Here is a 19051-nt window from a genome sequence, read left to right on the forward strand (position 1 = left end):
TTTTTTGTATAGGAAATTATCATATTGTTAGAATCATAGGATGAGAAATTTGCCTAAATCTCTTTATAATCAAACTGTAGTAATGGCAGTCCTCAATTAAGCTGTTGGGTCTCAGTTTGCCTTGAAGAGGAGCTTAGAAAAGGAACCTAACAGGTGTGGGATGCAGGGGGTTGCTTAGCAGTGCTCTAGGCAGGTCTGTGCCAACATGGGCCTGAGTGCTTGTAGAAGGAGGAACGGGTAGTGCAGGGGAGGAGGGGGATGCTGAGAGACCCAAGTCCCTTAGGAAGGCGAGAGGAGTTGGAATCAAGTCCATAAGGGTTGGTGCACACTTTTTTTTTTTTTTTTGAATTTTAATACTATTTTATTTGACCCGTATGTCCAAAATATTATCATTTGTACATGAATCAATATAAAAATTATTGGTGCACACTTTTGAAAGGAGCAAAATACCTGTGTTGTAATCTCTAGATACCAGCAGGTTTGTATATTTTAGCGTTGAAACCCTCAGAGAGTTCTAATGTGACCGCAAGAGCAGGGAAGTAAGAAAATTTCTAGGACATAGATTCATGGGAGATACTTTTCCCTGTTTAAAAAAAAATTACTGAAACTTAGCAAATCACTATTTTTGTCTCATAGAAGTGAGGCCTCTGGTGGTAGGAAAGACACTGTAGATTTTTGGCAAAGGGTAAATGGATCCAAATCACCCTATTTTCACAGTTCAGCTTCCTAAGTGGTTTTCAAGAATATATTTCAGGGTCTCTGAGCCCTGTCTGATCATTTCTTTTTTAACTAGAAAGATCTAACAAATTCTGCAAATTACTTGGGATCAGAATATGGCTATAATTCACACTTTAAAGATGGACTCAAATGACAAAGAATTGTTTGAAACCTAAATGTGAGCCCTACTATCTGTCACCATATTGGCATTGTTTTGAAGATGACCCCTCTAGAACTGGATGAGATTTGAAACTAGAATTGGGCTCAGTTCATTCACTTGGACAAACATTTATTGAGCACTCACTGTGAACCAGCAATTGTACAGAGGATAGAAACCTGAATATGAAGAAATCTTTTACATTTATTTGTGATCCATAGATATTTTTGTAATTGAATATCTTCAGGAATAAAAATAATATCTGTGGGGCCCTTTTTTTTTACTCCAAAGCCAAGTATAAAAGGTCTTATTTTAAGCATCAGCCTTTAGGATTATGGGAGCTCTAGAAATGTACCGTATAATTGCAGGGCAGCATGACATTATACTACAAGGACTGGCAGATCTGTGACACTGGCCTTCAGGGAAAGAGACGCAAAAGTCATAGTTATTGACCTGCGACTGACCAGCTGTGTACTTGGAGCAAGACTTTGAGATTCTGTTTTCTGTTACTTACAATGGGACTACAGTCATCTATCAGCTCACCCTGTAAGCCTTAGGTATTTAATTATCACAAGGTAGTTGTAAATATTAGAGTATGCAATGGAAATGCTACCAGGTGCCCTCTGGTCTCACCCTGTGCTCCTAGAACCAGGACTCCAAGCATGAATTGATGCCATCACTGCTGGCTGTAAGAACAGCTTCCACAGAATGCTTCTCTCTTCCCATTAGCTCTTACCATCTTTCCTTCCACCCTGTTTATTCAATGTTCTGTGTCATTTCTCTCCTAGCCTCTTCTACTGCATGTTAAATTTCTTAACACCATATACAACGTCTTGCATGATCTGATCCTCCTCCCCCATCCAGCTTCATTTTGTACCACTCCTTATTCTTACTGCATCCGTGCCGACCACCTCTGTGGGCTTCCCCGTCTCAGGGCCTCGGCCTAAACTGTTGCTTCTCCCAGGAACACACCTCCCCAGCCCCTAACCATGATTCACATTCCAGTTTAAAATTGATTTTTTGAAAGGAAGACTGGCTGAATTGCTTGTTATTTGCCCGGTTAGCACCATATTCTTCCAGTATGCACACTGCTATTTATTTACTTAATTAATAATAAATATACATGTCTCCCTTCTTAATAGATTATAAGAGACAAAAGAATAAGAACTACTGTATTTTGTTTACCACTTTTTGTCCAATGTCACACACACTGGCACATAGAAGGTGCTCGGTAAATATTTGCTAACTGATTTCTTGAGCAATTATCCTCATATATTGATATATATCATTATCAAATTATATTAGTTTCTACTTCTTCCTAATAGTGTTTGTTATATAGAAGGTACCAAATAAAAACTTATAAGCTAATAAATAATTTCAAATTCTAGGATGTATCTATTTCCAACAAAATTGGAATCTTTATCTTAAAAAGACCTTGAATTAAACCAATTATCTTCAATAATGTATACACTTACATTTAAATAAAGAGAAATTGCCAAGGGCAATTAGATTAACAAAATAAATATTCAGGGCCCATTCTTTATTGAACTAAATTTATGAAAACTGTGTTTACTTAAAGAGATTTTTAATTTTTTTCCCCCTACATTGTACTTTCTTTTTGGGTGAAGATATTTTTAATGTGAGTAATTGCCACCTAGTACATCTTCTTTATTGTCAGCTAATTGTCTATTATAGTTCTATTTGTAGGTGTCTTATTAGGGAGTTATATCCTATAAGAAAAGGAACTTTCTTGCCTGATGGAGTGTTCCCTTGGAGAACCGACAATGGGTACCTTGAGGCTCAGTCCTTTGGGTTTCAAAGTAAGGGATATTATTATAAATATATGCTCATAAATGAATTCTAAGGAATTCAGCTTGTAAAAAACAAAAGTTCATACTGCCTAGAAATAGTTCTAACTTCCTAAATTAATGGAGTCTTCAGTTTAGGTTTAAACATAGTATAGATTTCTATACTGACTGAAGAAAACACTATGTGTGGAACCTAAAGATGTAGACCGTGTGACGTCTTTAGCATCTCACAGTTCAGTCAAATATAATTGTCAGTAAAAAGAAAACAAGCTCAAGAAGTTTTCAACTCTCTTAAAAACAAGTTAAAACAACCCCCTTTGACCACTGGTACCAAAGCCCAAGACTGACTCAACATTTCATAGATGTCAGAAAATCACAAATAATTTAAACTGTCCTCTTTTCCAAGTACATTTCCAACACCTTCCCTGGTTCACAAGTGATATACTATTTAGATTTTACTATGTCTAATACACAAGTAAGCATTACAGATGGATCTGTAACACGTCTATTTCAGAACTTCTCAGGTTTCCCTGAGTTCTTGTTTGTGTGTCTGTTTTTCCCACTACACCAAGGGTCTGGCCCAGAGCATACATCAAAACAAGTGAGAGATATGGAAATGTCATGTTTTTGAAAAAAAAAAAATTGTGCCACTTCAATTTTTACAAGACATTTAGCAAGAACATCAAATTATTATGTGTATCATAGAAAGTATCTTTATAAAGTACAAAGTTAGTATTCCAGGTGGTTGTGTTGAGGGCTTAGGATCATGTTAGGGTTCACAAAAAGCAAATATTTGCTACATTTTAACTTAAATTTATTTCTATTCTCCTGTCCAAGGTATTTTAGTCTTGGTTTGAATGTATTATATATTTTTCCTTCAAGTTTATGATCTCATTCTAACCTTTGAAATGACTGCTTTGTTCTTCTAAGGTGTAAATCCCAAGAACGTGTCCTTGATAGCCAGTGGAAGAAAGGAGATAAACCCACACACTTGGAGAACTCAGTTATTTCCTAAGTCATTGGGACCCACTCGGACAGAACTTGCTTTCAAAAGGAGTAATGCAGGTAATGCAAGAAGACATTTAAAATATAAATATTCATTGTTTTCCTTTACCAATGTTTAGTTTTAAATACATTGTAGCTACCTTCTTCTAACCCAGATATGCATAACCTGGAGGGGCGCACAAAGGTTTTCCAGCTACTACTTGAGCACAGATAGTTTTAAGGGAATCATTTGCCAGATCCTCGCCTTCCATCTGGGTCTTTCCCACGTGGATCTGCCTTGTTCCACTTTTTTATTGTCAGTGGCTACTATAGTGTATTTCCTGTTTCCCCAAAATGTAAAAATATCTGGGGTGCCAATCGAATGGAAAATCTGATATGTTGATGTCACTGTTGAGAAAGCAACTTTGATTACTGGGAACAAATCCTTTTTAAGTTGGTTTTCAGTTCTTAGCTTTCAGAAAATTGAAGGAGGACCTAACTGAGTTGTTAGCTGACAGGTAATTAAAAGTCATTTTTTATGAGGTCACTTATGACTTTTGGTCTGTAACTTTGAAGAGAGTCCAAAGAATGGGGTGGCAAAGCTGTAACAAAACCCCTTTCATTCCCAACTATTTATTTGTATTAACAAGGTTTCCCAGTGTTTCTATCTCCAAAAATTAAGAAAAAAAGAGAAAAGAAATAGCACAGATGCTCAACCCTGTGTGATTATAGCAACAATTATTTATTTGTTGATAACGTGAACTACCTGAAAAAGTCCCATCTTTCTTAAGAGATGCATTTTAAAAAAAACTTACTTTTAATGTTTAGTAATCAGAATGTATAATATTCATCTTTTTAATTATATAAAATGAACCATTATATTATAACTAAATGCAGAAAAATGTATTTTAATATACTTAGGATTATAAGAAATTTAAATGGTTTTCAATTTATACACATCTTGACTGTTCAGTTTAAAGACTTTTAAGCCTAAGATTATATTTGGATAAAATTTGGAAGCTGAGGTATGAATAAAAATATAATTTTAAGGGGAAAAGGAATTAATGCAAAATTTCCCAATGTCAAAAAGGAACTTGTTCTTGTATTTTTATGTCAGTATTAAAGGGCATACAGTCACTATGATATTTAGATTCCATTGGCTATGTTTAAAGGAGAAATGTAATAGTTTTATTTTAAAAATATCTATAATCACAATATCCCAGAAATTACATCCTTTGCAACTGTTTATGATGAAAAATTTTAGATGTCAAATTAAAAGTCTGTGAAGAGGTACCGATTTATTTTTAAAAAACTGTAGGTGGTATTGGATCAAAAAGTTTGACGATTGCTGTTACAGCAAGTGAGCAGTCTAGTGAGGTATTCTGATTGACATTAACACACTTGGACATTTTACAAGTTTTCCAGGTTTTTTAAAGACTCAGCTTATCCATTTAATGGTGCTAAGGTGAGTCTTATGCTGTAGCACTGTAATTTACTTATTTTTCCTTAGATATTTAAAAGTAATATTCACTGAATCAACCAGTTACACAAATCCCTTTAAATGACAGCAGGACAACTTTGAGTCTCAAGGGAATGTACAATTGGCACCAGATGAAAGCTGTGACAACACGTGGGCACATTTTCTCATTTTAAGAGTTCTTTCTAGATCTTTTCATTAATCATCTAATTCCTTTTTTCCTCTGCCTTTCCTAAAATATTATCCTTACTATTCATTCTTTCCATCTGCCTTCTCTTTAGAAGAAAGCATAATTAAACCAATCGAAAAACTATCATGCAATGAAAGTTTTCCTGAAAACTTAGAGGACTCACAAGGTAATTTCTGGGCATTAAACATCAGTACAACTTGTTCTTTGAATCTCTTGTCAAATTTTCTTCTCAACATTTGCCCCTGATCCTGATATAAAAGGCCAGGGTGACCTGCTTTTAGAAGTTAGCTCAGGACTAGGAGAAAGAAAAGCATTCCAATTCATCCAGAACATTGTCCTTCAGTAGTTGGGATTCTAAGAATAATTTGCTCTCAAAAAGCTATATGTGCATCTTCTTAATTATGGCAATTTATAGAAGAAATCAAGCAAATAATTCTACTGAAAAGAATTAAAAGAAAAATTTTTCTAATTTTGTGATCGATATTCCTGGAAATTTTTTTAAGTTCTGAAATTCATTTCTTAAGCTTTAACAATCATTTTAAAAGAAAATATTAACTGGGTTAATGGAAATAGTGATTTCTTAGGCATTCTAGGGACTTGGTGTCATTGGTTTCAACAGTGCTAACCACTGGCTCCAACATTAAAATTTGCAGCTCACAAAGTACTTCAAGGTATGCCAAAATAATTTAAGATTTAATTTTTTATTCATTTGTTTTCAGCACTTTCTAATAAGCAGCAGCATCCCATAACTGATCAATGTATGGCTTTTACAGTCTGACACATCCCCATTTTGTCACTAGCTTTTGTGGTTGGAACAAGTTATTTAAGCTAGTTATACCATTTATACAATAGAGAAAACAATACTTAGGTATAATTATGTAACCATACCTAAGATTTTTGTCACACCGAGCATTTGGTAAGTGTTTGCTCTGATGACGAGGATGAGAGCAAGAGCAGTGATCTGAAGCTGCTACTGAACGTGATCACTGCTTTGAACTTCCTTTCAAAAAGTCTTCTGAAGTAAAGAAGTGGTTGCAGAGGTCCTCAAACTACAGCCTGCAGGCCACATGCGGCCCGCCAAGGACATTTATCCAGCCAGCGCTGCTTGTCCTGCTTAGCAGCCAATTTGTCCCGGGCCCACAGTGCACATGTGTGGAATGTGTGCTGCACTCTCCAACAGTCTGAGGGACAGTGAACTGGTCCCCTGTTTAAAAAGTTTTGAGGATCCCTTGTAGAGGTTCAGAAGGAATTCCTGAGGTGAGAAGGGTCAAATTAGGCACCTGTACTTAGGCAGAATTCAATAGGGTTGAAAATTGTATAGACTGATAACATGTGCTTACTGTGTAAATCCTTTAGGGCCCCATAAGTAATATTGCTCTTTGACATTTGTTGATTTGAGAGCAAACACTTGTGCCTAAGCCCTGTGAGAAACATCAGGGACACAGAGCTCTAGACATGAACAAATAACACTAGGGGGACAACACTGTTGTTTTAGCTGCCAACTGGACAGTTCTTTGAAACCATCAGGGCGATCAGAGCCCATTTTGCCTTCTAGCTGAAAAGCCTGTCTCCTTTCCTCCATGGCTGGCTTCTTATCACCTATAGCTTCCAGTTTGCTCTTAAACTCCCTGTAGTTTGTCCTCAACTTGCGTCATGCCACTGAAGCAGCTTCTGCTCCATCCTGGGGCAGTGCTGGTTCCATCAGCCTCTCTCCTGTGTGCTGTTCCTGTTTTCCTCCTACTCTGGATCTCTTCTGCTCCTCCTGCCATCCCCCTGTCTGTTCTCTCTGCTCCACAGGGTCCCTTTCTTTCCTTTCCCTTAATGAGGGGTTCCTTGGAGTCTGTTCCTGCTCTTTGCAGCTTCTGAGCTGCTCCTCCAAGCCCACAGCTCCATAACCTCCACATCCCGGCCATTACCAGTCTCCTAGCCTGCCCATGACTGGAATATCCTCTGGGCACCATGTCTTTCCCGAAACCTGATTCTCCTCTTGCTGTTCTTAGACAACCCACCCACTCACCGAAGCTACAAACTTAGGGGTCCATGTTCCCCTTTCTCTGCTCAGTTCCCTTCTTTCCCATCCTTCTGTGACAGCCTCAGTTCAGACCCTCAGCCTCTCATTTCAGCCAAAGCAGTGACCTCCTCACTGGTCTCCCGCCTTCAGATTTCCTCTTCAGCCCATCCCTGTGCTGCCCCCAGATTGATCACTCACTAATAGTGATGATGATGGTGACAATGACAATGATGACAGCTGACAATTAGAATACCATACTCTATGCCAAGTGTTCTGCATAGTCTTATTCAGTCCATACAACAACCCTATGAGAACACTTACAATGAAAACAAAGGACACAGAGAGCCCTTCAGGGATGGGGGCTTTGTGGCCCATGTTAAGAACTGGGGTCACTGAAAAGCCTGGTGTGTTCAGGGAGAGATGAACATACCGAGGCTTTGTGTTCAGTCCCTTATGACTTGTGAGAACTGAGGCAAGTTACTTCAAAGAACCACACAATGTGGATAATATGCATCTGAGGGTTGTTATGTGGATGGAATAAGGATGTCTGTAGCAAGTGTTAGCACAGTGCCTAGAACACAGTAGATGCTCAAAAAATAGTATTTAGAAGTAATAGAGGTCGTATTCCAAGTTATTCTATGGCACCTTAAAATATTCACGTTCTGACTATGAAACTTTATGATATGTCACTAGGAAAGCTTGGAAGTTATGCTACTCACAATCAGCCAGCATATGTTCCTTCCTTTCTTAAAAAAGAAGTGGGGTCAGCTGGCCAGAGGATCCACCTGGCACCTCTTGGCGCAGCAGCTTCAGGTAAGAACAGCTTCTGATTGTTTTTGGGATTTCCAACAGAGAGGAGCTTTTCTCGTTTTTAAGTTTGTACATTCACTTTTCCCGAGCGAAGACTTTTAAATTAGTTTCACCTACCATGTAGTTGGTAAAATGTCCTGTTTTTCTTCTAAAAATGTGGTTCCAGAGTCTAATCTTAATAATAAGAGCTGCCTCTCATTATGTGGCTATTCTCTGCCAGGAACGATGTAAAAGGCTCTATGGGATGTGGCATTTAACCCTCACAGCCATCTGACAGTATGGCTAGATCTCTTCTTTATGGACGAGGAAACTGACGTGAGGTAACTTACCTGAAGGTCACACGGCTACTGGAGCCAGGTAGAAACTCGGTCAGTCCACTTCCAGCGAGTGCCGTGCCACTCACTGAGATGTGCGAAGATGCATTTTTTTGGAGCCTTTGGTCCAGCCCCTGGCCCAGAGTGAAAGCTTAATAAATGTCGACACTCTCGTAAGTTAACATGTGGTTTCTCTGCCGTTCCAATTTAGAGAATAGAAACTAATGGTGGCAGAACTTTCACACCCTGCCTTTTGCTTTGCAGTAGTGTCAGGTGGTGAAAGGGTTTCCCTCCATTGTCTGACCCTGCAGCGCAGTGTGTGACAGCTGCATGCAGGGCACACACTGGAATTGAGGGTGATGATGCTCATGTACTAGAGCTAACCAGGTTTGACGGTGAATGTTTCCTACGTTATTTTAATCTGAAATAGATATCCTATTGAGACACCTAAAAAAGGCAGATAATCTGAAGTTTGGTCAGACTCCTAATTGTAGTTTAATTTAAAAGTTGACTCTGAAAGTATTTGCACAGCCTATCCCAACCAGGATCTTATATTAAAACTCTTGATTAGAGTTGTCAATCTTTACCGTTCATGCTGTTGGAGCTGAAAATGGAGAAAAGCATTGGATTTCTTTAATTTTTTATTTCTTACCACAATAAAACTGCTAAAAGCAAACAGTATTCAGTTACCTTATCTGTGAAAAGGACTGCTTCATTCTCTCTGCTGAAACAAAAATATAAGTAAACATTTTATGTACAGCAGTGGTTTTTATAAAGCCTCAAATATTTTAAGCCAGTCTTGCAATGACTTAGCAATTTTTAATACAAAAACAGAAAATCATAATGTTTCAGATTATTTTGTTATCTGGGTACCAACCTCCTCTTACTAATTGAGAGTAGATCTTATTAAAAATATTTTTTGTAAGATATTGAAGACCTTTATATGTTAATTATTCTGTTGGATTAGCATGCATATTCCTGTTTCATTTTTTTTTAAGTAAATGCTTTCTCATAACTTTTCATCTCTTCATTTACTCTGCTTATCAGATTTTCCTACAGACTGTGATAGGAGGAGAGGTTAAAAAAAAAAAGAAGTAAATATTAATCACTCTCTAGTGGTCAAAGCAAATCCTTAGGAAAACACTGTTCTGTAAGCAATATGTCTTCCAGTCCTCCCACTTGGGTGACAGTTTCCCCACAAGAAAATAAAACCAGGTCATTACCGTATTTACTCAATTATTTCCCCCTCCTCACGTAGTCTCACTCTCATTTTGAGAAGGAAAATCAAATTAATGTCTTCCTCCCTCCCGATGTAATCTCTCTTCCCAAATCTCCTAATATCTCCACATCCCCAGCTTTGAAAATTACAACAAGGACTTCAAGGAGTGACTTCTATGTACGGTGCACCCTTAGGTGTGTGGGGCCCTGTTCCAAGCACTCGGTGTACATTAGTTCATGGAATCCTCCCAGGGCTCTATTATAGATTATCTCCTTCTCATACAAGTTTTATATCTTGCAAAAAGTTACATAATAATGGCATCGATTAAATCCATAGCTAGAGTCAAACTCCTTCCTTTAGCACACATTTTCTACAAGAAGTTAAATGTCCTCAATAGGACAAATGCAGGTTTTTTTTCCTTTTTATTTATTTATTTATTTATTTATTTCGGCATATTATGGGGGTACAGATTTTAAGGTTTCAATAAATGCCCTTCCCCCCCACAAGCATGAGTTTCCAGCATGACCATCCCCCAGATGGTGCACATCTCACTCATTATGTATATATATACCCGCCCTCCTCCCCCCTGCCCAATACCCTATTACTGTAGTACCTATGTGTCCACTTAGGTGCTACTCAGTTAACACCAGTTTGCTGGTGAATATATGTGGTGCTTGTTTTTCCATTCTTGGGATACTTCACTTAGTAGTATGGGTTCCAACTCTAACCAGGAAAATATAAGATGTGCTATATCACCATTGTTTCTTAGGGCTGAATAGTACTCCATGGTATATACATATACCACATTTTATTAATCCATTCATAGATTGATGGGCACTTGGGCTGTTTCCACAGCCTTGCAATTATGAATTGTTCTGCTATAAACATTCGAGTGCAGGTGTCTTTTTTGTAGAGTGTCATTGGATCTTTTGGGTAGATGCCCAGCAATGAGATTGCTGGATCAAGTGGTAGATTCACTTGTATCGCTTTAAGGTATCTCCATATTGCTTTCCACAGAGGTTAAACTAGTTTGCAGTCCCACCAGCAGTGTAGGAGTGTTCCTCTCTCTCCGCATCCATGCCAGCATTTATTGTTTGGAGACTTTTTTTTTTTTTTTTTTTTTTTTTTTAAGAATTAGGGAGCTTGAATGAGACTTTTTGATAAAGGCCATTCTCACTGGAGTTAAGTGATATCTCATTGTAGTTTTGATTTGCATTTCCCTGATGATTAGAGATGTTGAGCATTTTTTCATATGTTTGTTGGCCATGCTTCTGTCTTCTTTAGAAAAGTTTCTGTTCAAGTCCTTTGCCCACTTTTTCATAGGGTTATTTGATTTTTTCTTGCTAATTTTCGTGAGTTCTAAGTATATTCTAGTTATCAGCCCTTTATCGGATACGTAGGATGCAAAAATGTTCTCCCATTCTGTAGGTTGTCTGTTTACTTTCATGACTGTTTCTTTGGCTGTGCAGAAACTTTTAAGTTTGATCATGTCCCATTTATTTATTTTTTTTGCTGCTGTGATTGCCTTTGGGGACTTCTTCATAAACTCTTTGCCTAGGCCAATGTCTAGGAGAGTGTTTCCAACATTTTCCTCTAGAATTCTAATAGTTTCATACCTTAGGTTTAAGTCTGTTATCCAGCGTGAGTTGATTTTTGTGAGAGGTCAAAGGTGTGGGTCCTGTTTTAGCCTTCTCAAGTGGCTATCCAGTTTTCCCAGCACCATTTATTGAAAAGGGATTCTTTTCCCCAGCGTATGTTTTTGTCTGCTTTGTCAAAGATTAGATGGCTATATGAGGATGGTTTTATATCAGGATTCTCACATCTGTTCCACTGGTCAATAATCCAATTTTTGTGCCAATACCATATTGTTTTAATTACTACAGCTTTGTAGTATAGTTTGATACTGGCATATTAATACCTCTCATTTTGTTTTTGTTGCCTAGAATTGCTCTTGATATTCGGGGTCTTCCTTGGTTCCATACAAAGTGTAAAATTATTTTTTCTATATCTGTGAAGAATGCTGATGGTATTTTAATAGGTATTGCATTGAATCTGTAGATCAGTTTGGGTAGTATAGACATTTTAATGATGTTGAATCTGCTGACCCATGAGCATGGTATGGATTTCCATCTGTTTACACCCTCTGCTATTTCCTTCCTCAGTGTTTCATAGTTCTCCCTGTAGAGGTCTTTTACCTCCTTGGTTAAGTATACTCCTAGGTACTTTAATTTCTTTGTTGCTATTGTGAAGGGTATTGAGTCTTTAATTTGGTTCTCAATTTGATTGTTGGCGTATACAAATGCCTCTGATTTCCGTGTATTGATTTTGTATCCTGAGACTTTACTAAATTCATTGATCAGTTCCAGGAGTTTCTTGGTTGAATCTTTGGGGTTTTCTAAATATAATATCATATCATCAGCAAACAGTGAAAGTTTGATCTCTTCTGTCTCTATTTGGATACCTTTAAATCCACTTTCCTGTCCGATTGCTGTAGCCAGAACTTCGAGCACTATGTTGAATAAAAGTGGAGATAGTGGGCAGCCTTGTCTGGTTCTAGTTCTAAGTAGGAATGCTTTCAGCTTTTCCCTATTCAGCATGATGTTGGCTATGGGTCTGTCATATATGGCTTGTATCATTTTTAGGTATGTCCCTTCTATGCCTATTTTCTTAAGTGTTAGTATCATGAAACAGTGTTGAACTTTGTCAAAAGCTTTTCTGCATGTATTGAAAGAATCATGTGGTCTATGTTTTTGCTTCTGTTTACATGGTGAATTGCATTTATAGATTTATGTATGTTGAACCATCCCTGCATCCCTGGGATAAAGCCCACTTGGTCATGATGGATTATTTTTTTGATAAGTGTCTGGATTCGGTTAGCTAAGATTTTGTTGAAAATTTTTGCATCTATATTCATTAGGGATATTGGTCTGTGTTTCCTTTTTGTGTTGCATCCTTTCCTGGTTTTGGTATCAGAGTAATATTCGCTTCATAAAAGGTGTTGGGGAGGTTTCTGTTCTTCTCGATGTTGTGGAATAGTTTCTGCAAGATAGGTACTACTTCTTTGTAAGTGTGGTAAAATTCGAGTGTGAAACCATCTGGACTGGAACTTTTCTTTTTAGGGAGATTTTTAATTGCTGTTTTTATTTCAGCTCTTGAGATTGGTCTGTTCAGGGAATCTATTTCTTCCTGATTGAGCCTAGGGAGGCTGTGTGTTTCTAGAAATTTGTCCATTTTCCAATTTGTGTGAATAAAGATTTTTGTAGTACTCATAAATTATACCTTGTTTCTCTTTGGGATCAATTGTGATATCTCCTTTTTTGTTCCTGATGGAGCTTATTAGAGATTTTTCTTTTCTGTTTTTCGTTAGCTTAGCCAATGGCGTGTCAATTTTGTTTATTTTTTCAAAGAACCAACTTTTTGTTTTGTTAATCTCCTGAATAGCTTCCCTGTTTTCAATTTCGTTTAGTTCTGATTTGATCTTGTTGATTTCACTTCTTCTGCTGGGTTTGGGGTTGGTCTGTTCTTCTTTTTCCAGCTCTTTGAGTCGTTTCATTAGATTGTCTATTTGTAATCTTTTTGTCTTTTGGTTATAGGCATTTATGGAGATAAACTTTCCTCTCAGAACAGCTTTATCTGTGTCCCAGAGGATTTGATAACTTGTCTCTCCATTGTCATTTTCTTCATAGAATTTTTTTATTTCCATCTTGATTTCTTCATTTATCAAGTAATCATTTAGTAGGAGGTTGTTTAATTTTCCACATTTTGTGTAGAAATGTGAGTTTCTGTTATGGTTAATTTCTAATTTTATTCCACTGTGATCTGAGAAGATACATGATATGATTTCTATTTTTTTAAATTTCTTGAGGTTTACTTTGTGTCCTGAGATATAGTCAATCTTAGAGAATGTCCCGTGTGTTGATGAGAAGAACGTATATTCAGTGGATTTTGGGTAGAATGTTCTGTAAATGTCAGTCAGACCCAATATTTCTAGAGTTTTGTTTAAGTCCATTATTTCTTTATTAATTTTCTGTTTGGAGGATCTGTCTCGTGCCGTCAGTGGGGTGTTGAAATCTCCGGTGATTATGGAGTTGCTATTAATCCATTTGCTAGCTCCTGTAAGGTTTGCTTTATGAATCTGGGTGCACCTAAGTTGGGTGCATATATTTTTAAAATTGTTATCTCTTCTTGTTGAAATGTGTCCTTCTCTATTATATAATGACCATCTTTGTCTTTCACTACTTTTGTTGCTTTCAAAACTAAATTGTCTGAAATTAGAACTGCCATGCCAGCCTTCTTTTGGCTACTGTTTTCTTGGAATACTGATCTCCACCCTTTTATTTTCAGTCTGTATGCATCCTTGCAGGTTAGATGTGTTTCCTGAAGACAGCATATACTTGGCCTGTATTTTCTTATCCATTCAGCCAGCCTATGTCTCTTGAGTGGAGAGTTTAAGCCATTCACATTTATTGAGAGAACTGATAGGTAAGGTAGATTACTGATCATTCTGTTGGGTTGGATGTTGTTGCTATGATTTCTGTGTTGAGCCATTGTATTATCTGGCCTTTAATCTTTGGGTTTTGGTTATTTTTATATTCGTGGGTTATTATTATGATGTTCCGTGCGTAACGCTGTTTTGAGTACTTCTTGTAGGGCTGGTCTTGTCTTGGTGAATTCTCTGAGCCTTTGCTTGTCTGAGAATGTCTTTATTTCTCCTTCATATATGAAGCTTAGTTTTTCAGGGAATAATATTCTAGGCTGGGCATTGTTTTGTTTCAAAAGAGAATGGGGCCCCAGTCTCTCCTTGCTTGTAAAGTCTCATTAGAGAAGTCTGGTGTTATTCAAATTGGTTTTCCCTTGTATGTTACTTGCTTCTTTCGTCTTACAGCTCTTAGAAGGGCCTCTTTAGTTGATATTTTGGTCAGTCTGATGACTGCATGTTGTGACGTCTTCCTGTTTGCGTTGAATCTCCCAGGGGTTCTCTGAGCTTCTTGAACTTGTATATCGAGATTTTGAGCAAGGCCTGGGAAAATTTCCTCTATTATATCTTCAAATAGCTTGTCCAACCCGTGAATGTTGTCTTCTTCCCCTTCTGGTAACCCTATGACCCTCACATTAGGTTTCTTCACATAATCCCACATCTCTTGTAGGCTTTGCTCTTTTCTCTTGTTTCTCTGCTCTATCTCTGTGACTGATTTATTTAATTGGAGGGTGTTATCTTCAAGCTCTGAGATTCTTTCTTCTGTTTGATCTACCATGTTCTTGAGACTTTCCACTGTATTTTGTAGTTCCCTGAATTGATTCTTCATTTCCAGGAGTTCGGTTAAATTTTTCTTCATTGTGTCTATTTCTTTAGTGAACTTTTTTTCCAGATCCTGGAGGCTTTTTGTGGTTTCTTTGTGTTGGTTATTCAGTTGTTGTTGCAGGTCAGTGAGTGTTCTTATGATCCACATATGAAATTCCTCTTCTGTCATTTTGGTTGCCTGATTTTGGTTGGTGCCTGTTTCTAGGGGGCTGGGGCTCCTCTTTGGGAGTGTGTTTTCCGCTTGGTTCTTCATATTTCCTGTGTTCCTTCGCTGATTTCTTCCCATGTCAATTAGTTGTTTCTTTTCTTTAGGTTTTTGTTTGGGTATTCACACGCCTTGTTTAGTTTCTGAGCCGGTAGGTGGTGTCTGTGGGTGAGATTCGACCACTCCCTGTATAATGAGTCAGTAGGTGTCTTGAAAAGGGTGTGCAGGATGCTCTCCCTGTCAGTAGGTGGCGCTTGCTTGGAGGAACAGGTTACGCTGTTGTTTTATGTCCTGTTATCAGCTCTTGTTCCTATAGAGAGAACTCTAGTGCCTCAGGTGGTGGGTGGGGCCCTGGGACTTCCAGGTGTGTCCTTTCTCCCCTTCAGTGAGGGCTACTCTAGGAAAGTCTGGGCGGAGCTGGGTTGGGTAAGCCTGCCCTCAGTCACCACCAATGTCGTTAGCAGGGGTCAAAATTCTGTTCTCTGCTTCCAGGCAAAGCTTAGGGAGGGGCTGGAATGGCCCCGCTCAGTCAGAGAGTCTGCATGTGGGGGTGTGGCTGTCTGAGACCCGCAGTATGGGGCGGGCCTGGCTTCTTTCCACCCTCCCCAACTCCGCAGCTACTCCTGGGCCTCCTCCAGCAGGCCAGACCACACACCACCAGGCCTCCCCTGGCTGTGCTGCCAGTGGGGAGGTTCCTTGTGCAGGAATGCCACCTGGCTGGGCGCACGACCTCCCTTTGGGGGGAGGGTTGCCCTCTAGGACGCTGATCTGACCCTGAAGGCAAACACACCTCAGTAGGCTGTTCACAAATATCCCTTCTGTGCCCCAGGCAATGCGAGGCCTGGGTGCACGGGATCTGTTCTGCAGGTCTGACCTCTGGGTCCCAGAGTTCAAACTATATCCCCACCAGGGAGAGCAGTGCCAGTCCCAATTCACCCACAGGGAGCCCACGCTGTGTCTATGTCTCTCAACCTCAGGGTCTGCCCCGCTCTCCTGGGATCACCGTGCCAGCAGCACCTGGGAGGGCTGGCAGGTAGGGAGCTCACAGTCTGAGTTCCCCTTAGTCAGCTGTAGGGCTCCAAAAGGGAAGGTCCTCTTCCCTGTAGGTGCCTCCGGCTGGCTGGTGGCTGTATTGTCTCTCTGGGCAGCTGCAGGTAGGGTCGAGGGAAGGGAGGAGGAAGCAATATGGCATCTGCCGGGCGGCTTGGGTCTGTGCACACGGAGGTGCCGGGAGGGAGTTGGGAGCCTGGTGCCGCGTCCGCTACTGGCTTACCTAAGCTCACTGGCAGCAGCCGTCGCTGGGCTGGTGTCCGCAGGTCTCTCCACTTGCTGGGGTGCCCACCAGCAGTCCGGGATGCAGGGGAGGGGAAACAGCTGATCCACCTACACTTGCCACTGGTCTCCGGGCTGCTCCGGGTGTCCCAGCTTCTAGTTCTCCTCCGTGACCTCCTCCTGTGGAGTCTCCCATGGTCTCAGGTACTCCTCCTTCCGACCCTCTTCCGATGTAGGCTGGTCTTCTTGCTTCTTCTAATTTCTGGTAGAATGTGTCTTTTCTGCAGACACACTCTGTCTGGCGGTGTTTCTCATCCGCCATCTTCTCTGGATCACAAATGCAGTTTTAAAAATAAACACACGGCAAGCATTGCAGAGCTCACTGCTCTGCTCCTGGGGGGTGGCAAGATGCGGGTGGTCCGACTGAGGCACAAAAGCATATCTTGCCCTGCCACGAGATCTGGGCTCCTTTGTTAGCCACAGGGTTCTTCACCAAGGGTACTTGTGTCCTAAAAAGCTATTATTTCTAGGAAAGGACTCCTAAATCTCAACACTACCACCTTCTTAGAAAAATTATTCTCTCTTCAAAGAAGTTTTACAAAATACTGGCCTGGACATAGTTTCATTTAAACGTGTTTAGGACTTGACTGAAGCTACATCATGACCTAATAAAAAAGCTTCTCTTTTTGTTACTCCCCAGACCCCTCACTTCTTACCCTGAGAGCTTCACCGTTAGCTTAAGGCTGTGTTCCCTTTTCCCTTCTCTGAATTATCCAGGCTTTCTGCCTTTCTCTCTGCCCCTCACTCCCCTTGCGCGCTCTCTCCAGCCCATGGTACCATGTTGATGGGTGGCCCTCCTGTGTGAGCTCACTGATTCAACAGATGGTGCCTGTTTATATTCCAGTGGCGCTTCCTGGAAAACATGGCGCCTTAACTGGCCCTTCTAGACACCTTGTCCTGGCTTGTGTTAGATAACTTTGTAGTGGTCTTGACTTTGAGAATTTTAATCCCATTAAGAGTGGGATGAAATGACCTATCAAACCACAGAGGGGAGCGCTCTTGTTTGTCCTTCCTCAACCAAACTAAGCAGCAGCCAGGCACTGTCTTACCCGGGGTGTTTGCACTTAATGCCTTGCTTGCTTAACACTGAGGTTAGCAGCACATCAGGACCGCGAACTCACATAATTCCTTCCTACCTCCCAGTTTTACAGTGAAAGAAATCATAAGAAAAACTGGAAAACCATGCCAGTAAACATGGTAGACCTGAGCTAAAGGTACAAAACAGTCAGATTCATTTCAGTATTGCCTCTTAGAGTTTAATCTAAGAATGGCAGCTACAACACAGTGTGAAAAGATATTCAAATCTCAAATGGAAAAATCAAACCCTTCGTCAGAACACATGTGATACTGACCTCTCAATTTGGTGTGAGGAGGGCATGGAAGACGGAAGCATCAGAGTTCTCTGTGAAATGATTTATTGTGTTGTCATTTGTGATTTTTCAGATAACAAATGTTTAACAAATTTTTTAAATTTTCACCAATTTTTAAGCAGTCAAATGTCTGACTAAAAAGGTTTGGGATCCTAGAAATGGGTTACTATTTTAGGGAGTTGTGTTATCAACCATAATTTTCCCAATGAAAAATGAAGCTTCTTGATTCTAAAAACCACATTTTCACTTTTAAAAAGAAATCTATTGTAGGACCCCATATGTCCATGAAGCCAGAGTTTTATAGCTTCACAATTCCAAATACATTATTTAGATGTAACCACAGTGTGATATTACAAAATCACAAACACTGTGGGTGTTGCCCATTGAATTTGAACCAAGAATTTCTCTTGGTCATCTTACTTGGTGTTCCTATCCAAATGTGAAATATTGGAAATACCAGCAGTGTCAGAACTACAAACTGCAAATATCGGCTCTTAAGCTACTGAAAATTCTAGTAAGTGTCAATATAATACTACCCTAGAATTTTGGGGACTGAGAATTTCAAAAGTCTCAGAGACCACTGAATCTTTTAAAGATAAATTCAAATTTTACCCATAAAGTGAGTGGATGAATTGCTTTATTTTGAATTTGATAATAAAATATAATAAAATCCTAATGTCTGGTTGTAATGTCTTTCAGAATATACCTGGAACACAAAAGCTGGTCAGGGGCAGTTTTCAGGACCTACTTACCATCCTACAGCAAAGAACCTAAATATCATGAACCGAGCACAGCCAGTTCCCTCAGTGCATGGGAGGACAGACTGGGTGGCCAAGTACGGGGGCCACCGGTAGGACTCCTCGGTGTGAAGTCCTGCAGCATTGCTCCATAGAGCGCGTGCAAGTTCACTGGCCCTGGGAAATGTCTACAGATGTCTATTTCTACTGAGTTCTGGAAGAAATATGCAATAGTGGGTACTTGGAAGACCAAAAATCATCTCCTATTTCTTTCTGAGAAATGAAATGCATTTTCTTGGCATCATTGTTCACAGTGCTGATATATGAGTAGGGCTTTACAAAGTATTGAATAAACTATTTGCCAAAGTATCAGGTATTTGATCTATAAATTAATAGATAGTAAGTACAGAAGAAACTT

General features: G+C 39.5%; 1 protein-coding gene across 6 annotated transcripts in view; it reads left to right on the top strand.

Moving 5' to 3' along the window:
* Positions 1 to 19002, top strand: part of MAK (male germ cell associated kinase) — a 57392-nt gene extending 38390 nt beyond the window's left edge. For 3 of the 6 annotated variants that reach the window (XM_012753630.3, XM_012753631.3, XM_012753633.3), the window contains 3 exons: positions 3613 to 3747; positions 8038 to 8157; positions 18596 to 19002. In XM_012753630.3, the coding sequence (XP_012609084.3) occupies positions 3613 to 3747; positions 8038 to 8157; positions 18596 to 18750 (410 nt within the window). In that variant the 3' untranslated portion in view covers positions 18751 to 19002. Of the gene's footprint in view, positions 1 to 1242; positions 1350 to 3612; positions 3748 to 5424; positions 5500 to 8037; positions 8158 to 18595 lie in introns of those variants that run through there. The other 3 variants (XM_020280115.2, XM_012753632.2, XM_012753634.2) reach the window with 3 other exon arrangements.
* The last annotated feature ends 49 nt before the right edge of the window (positions 19003 to 19051 follow it).

This window comes from Microcebus murinus, chromosome 15, assembly GCF_040939455.1.
Source record: "Microcebus murinus isolate Inina chromosome 15, M.murinus_Inina_mat1.0, whole genome shotgun sequence".
NCBI lineage: Eukaryota > Metazoa > Chordata > Mammalia > Primates > Cheirogaleidae > Microcebus > Microcebus murinus.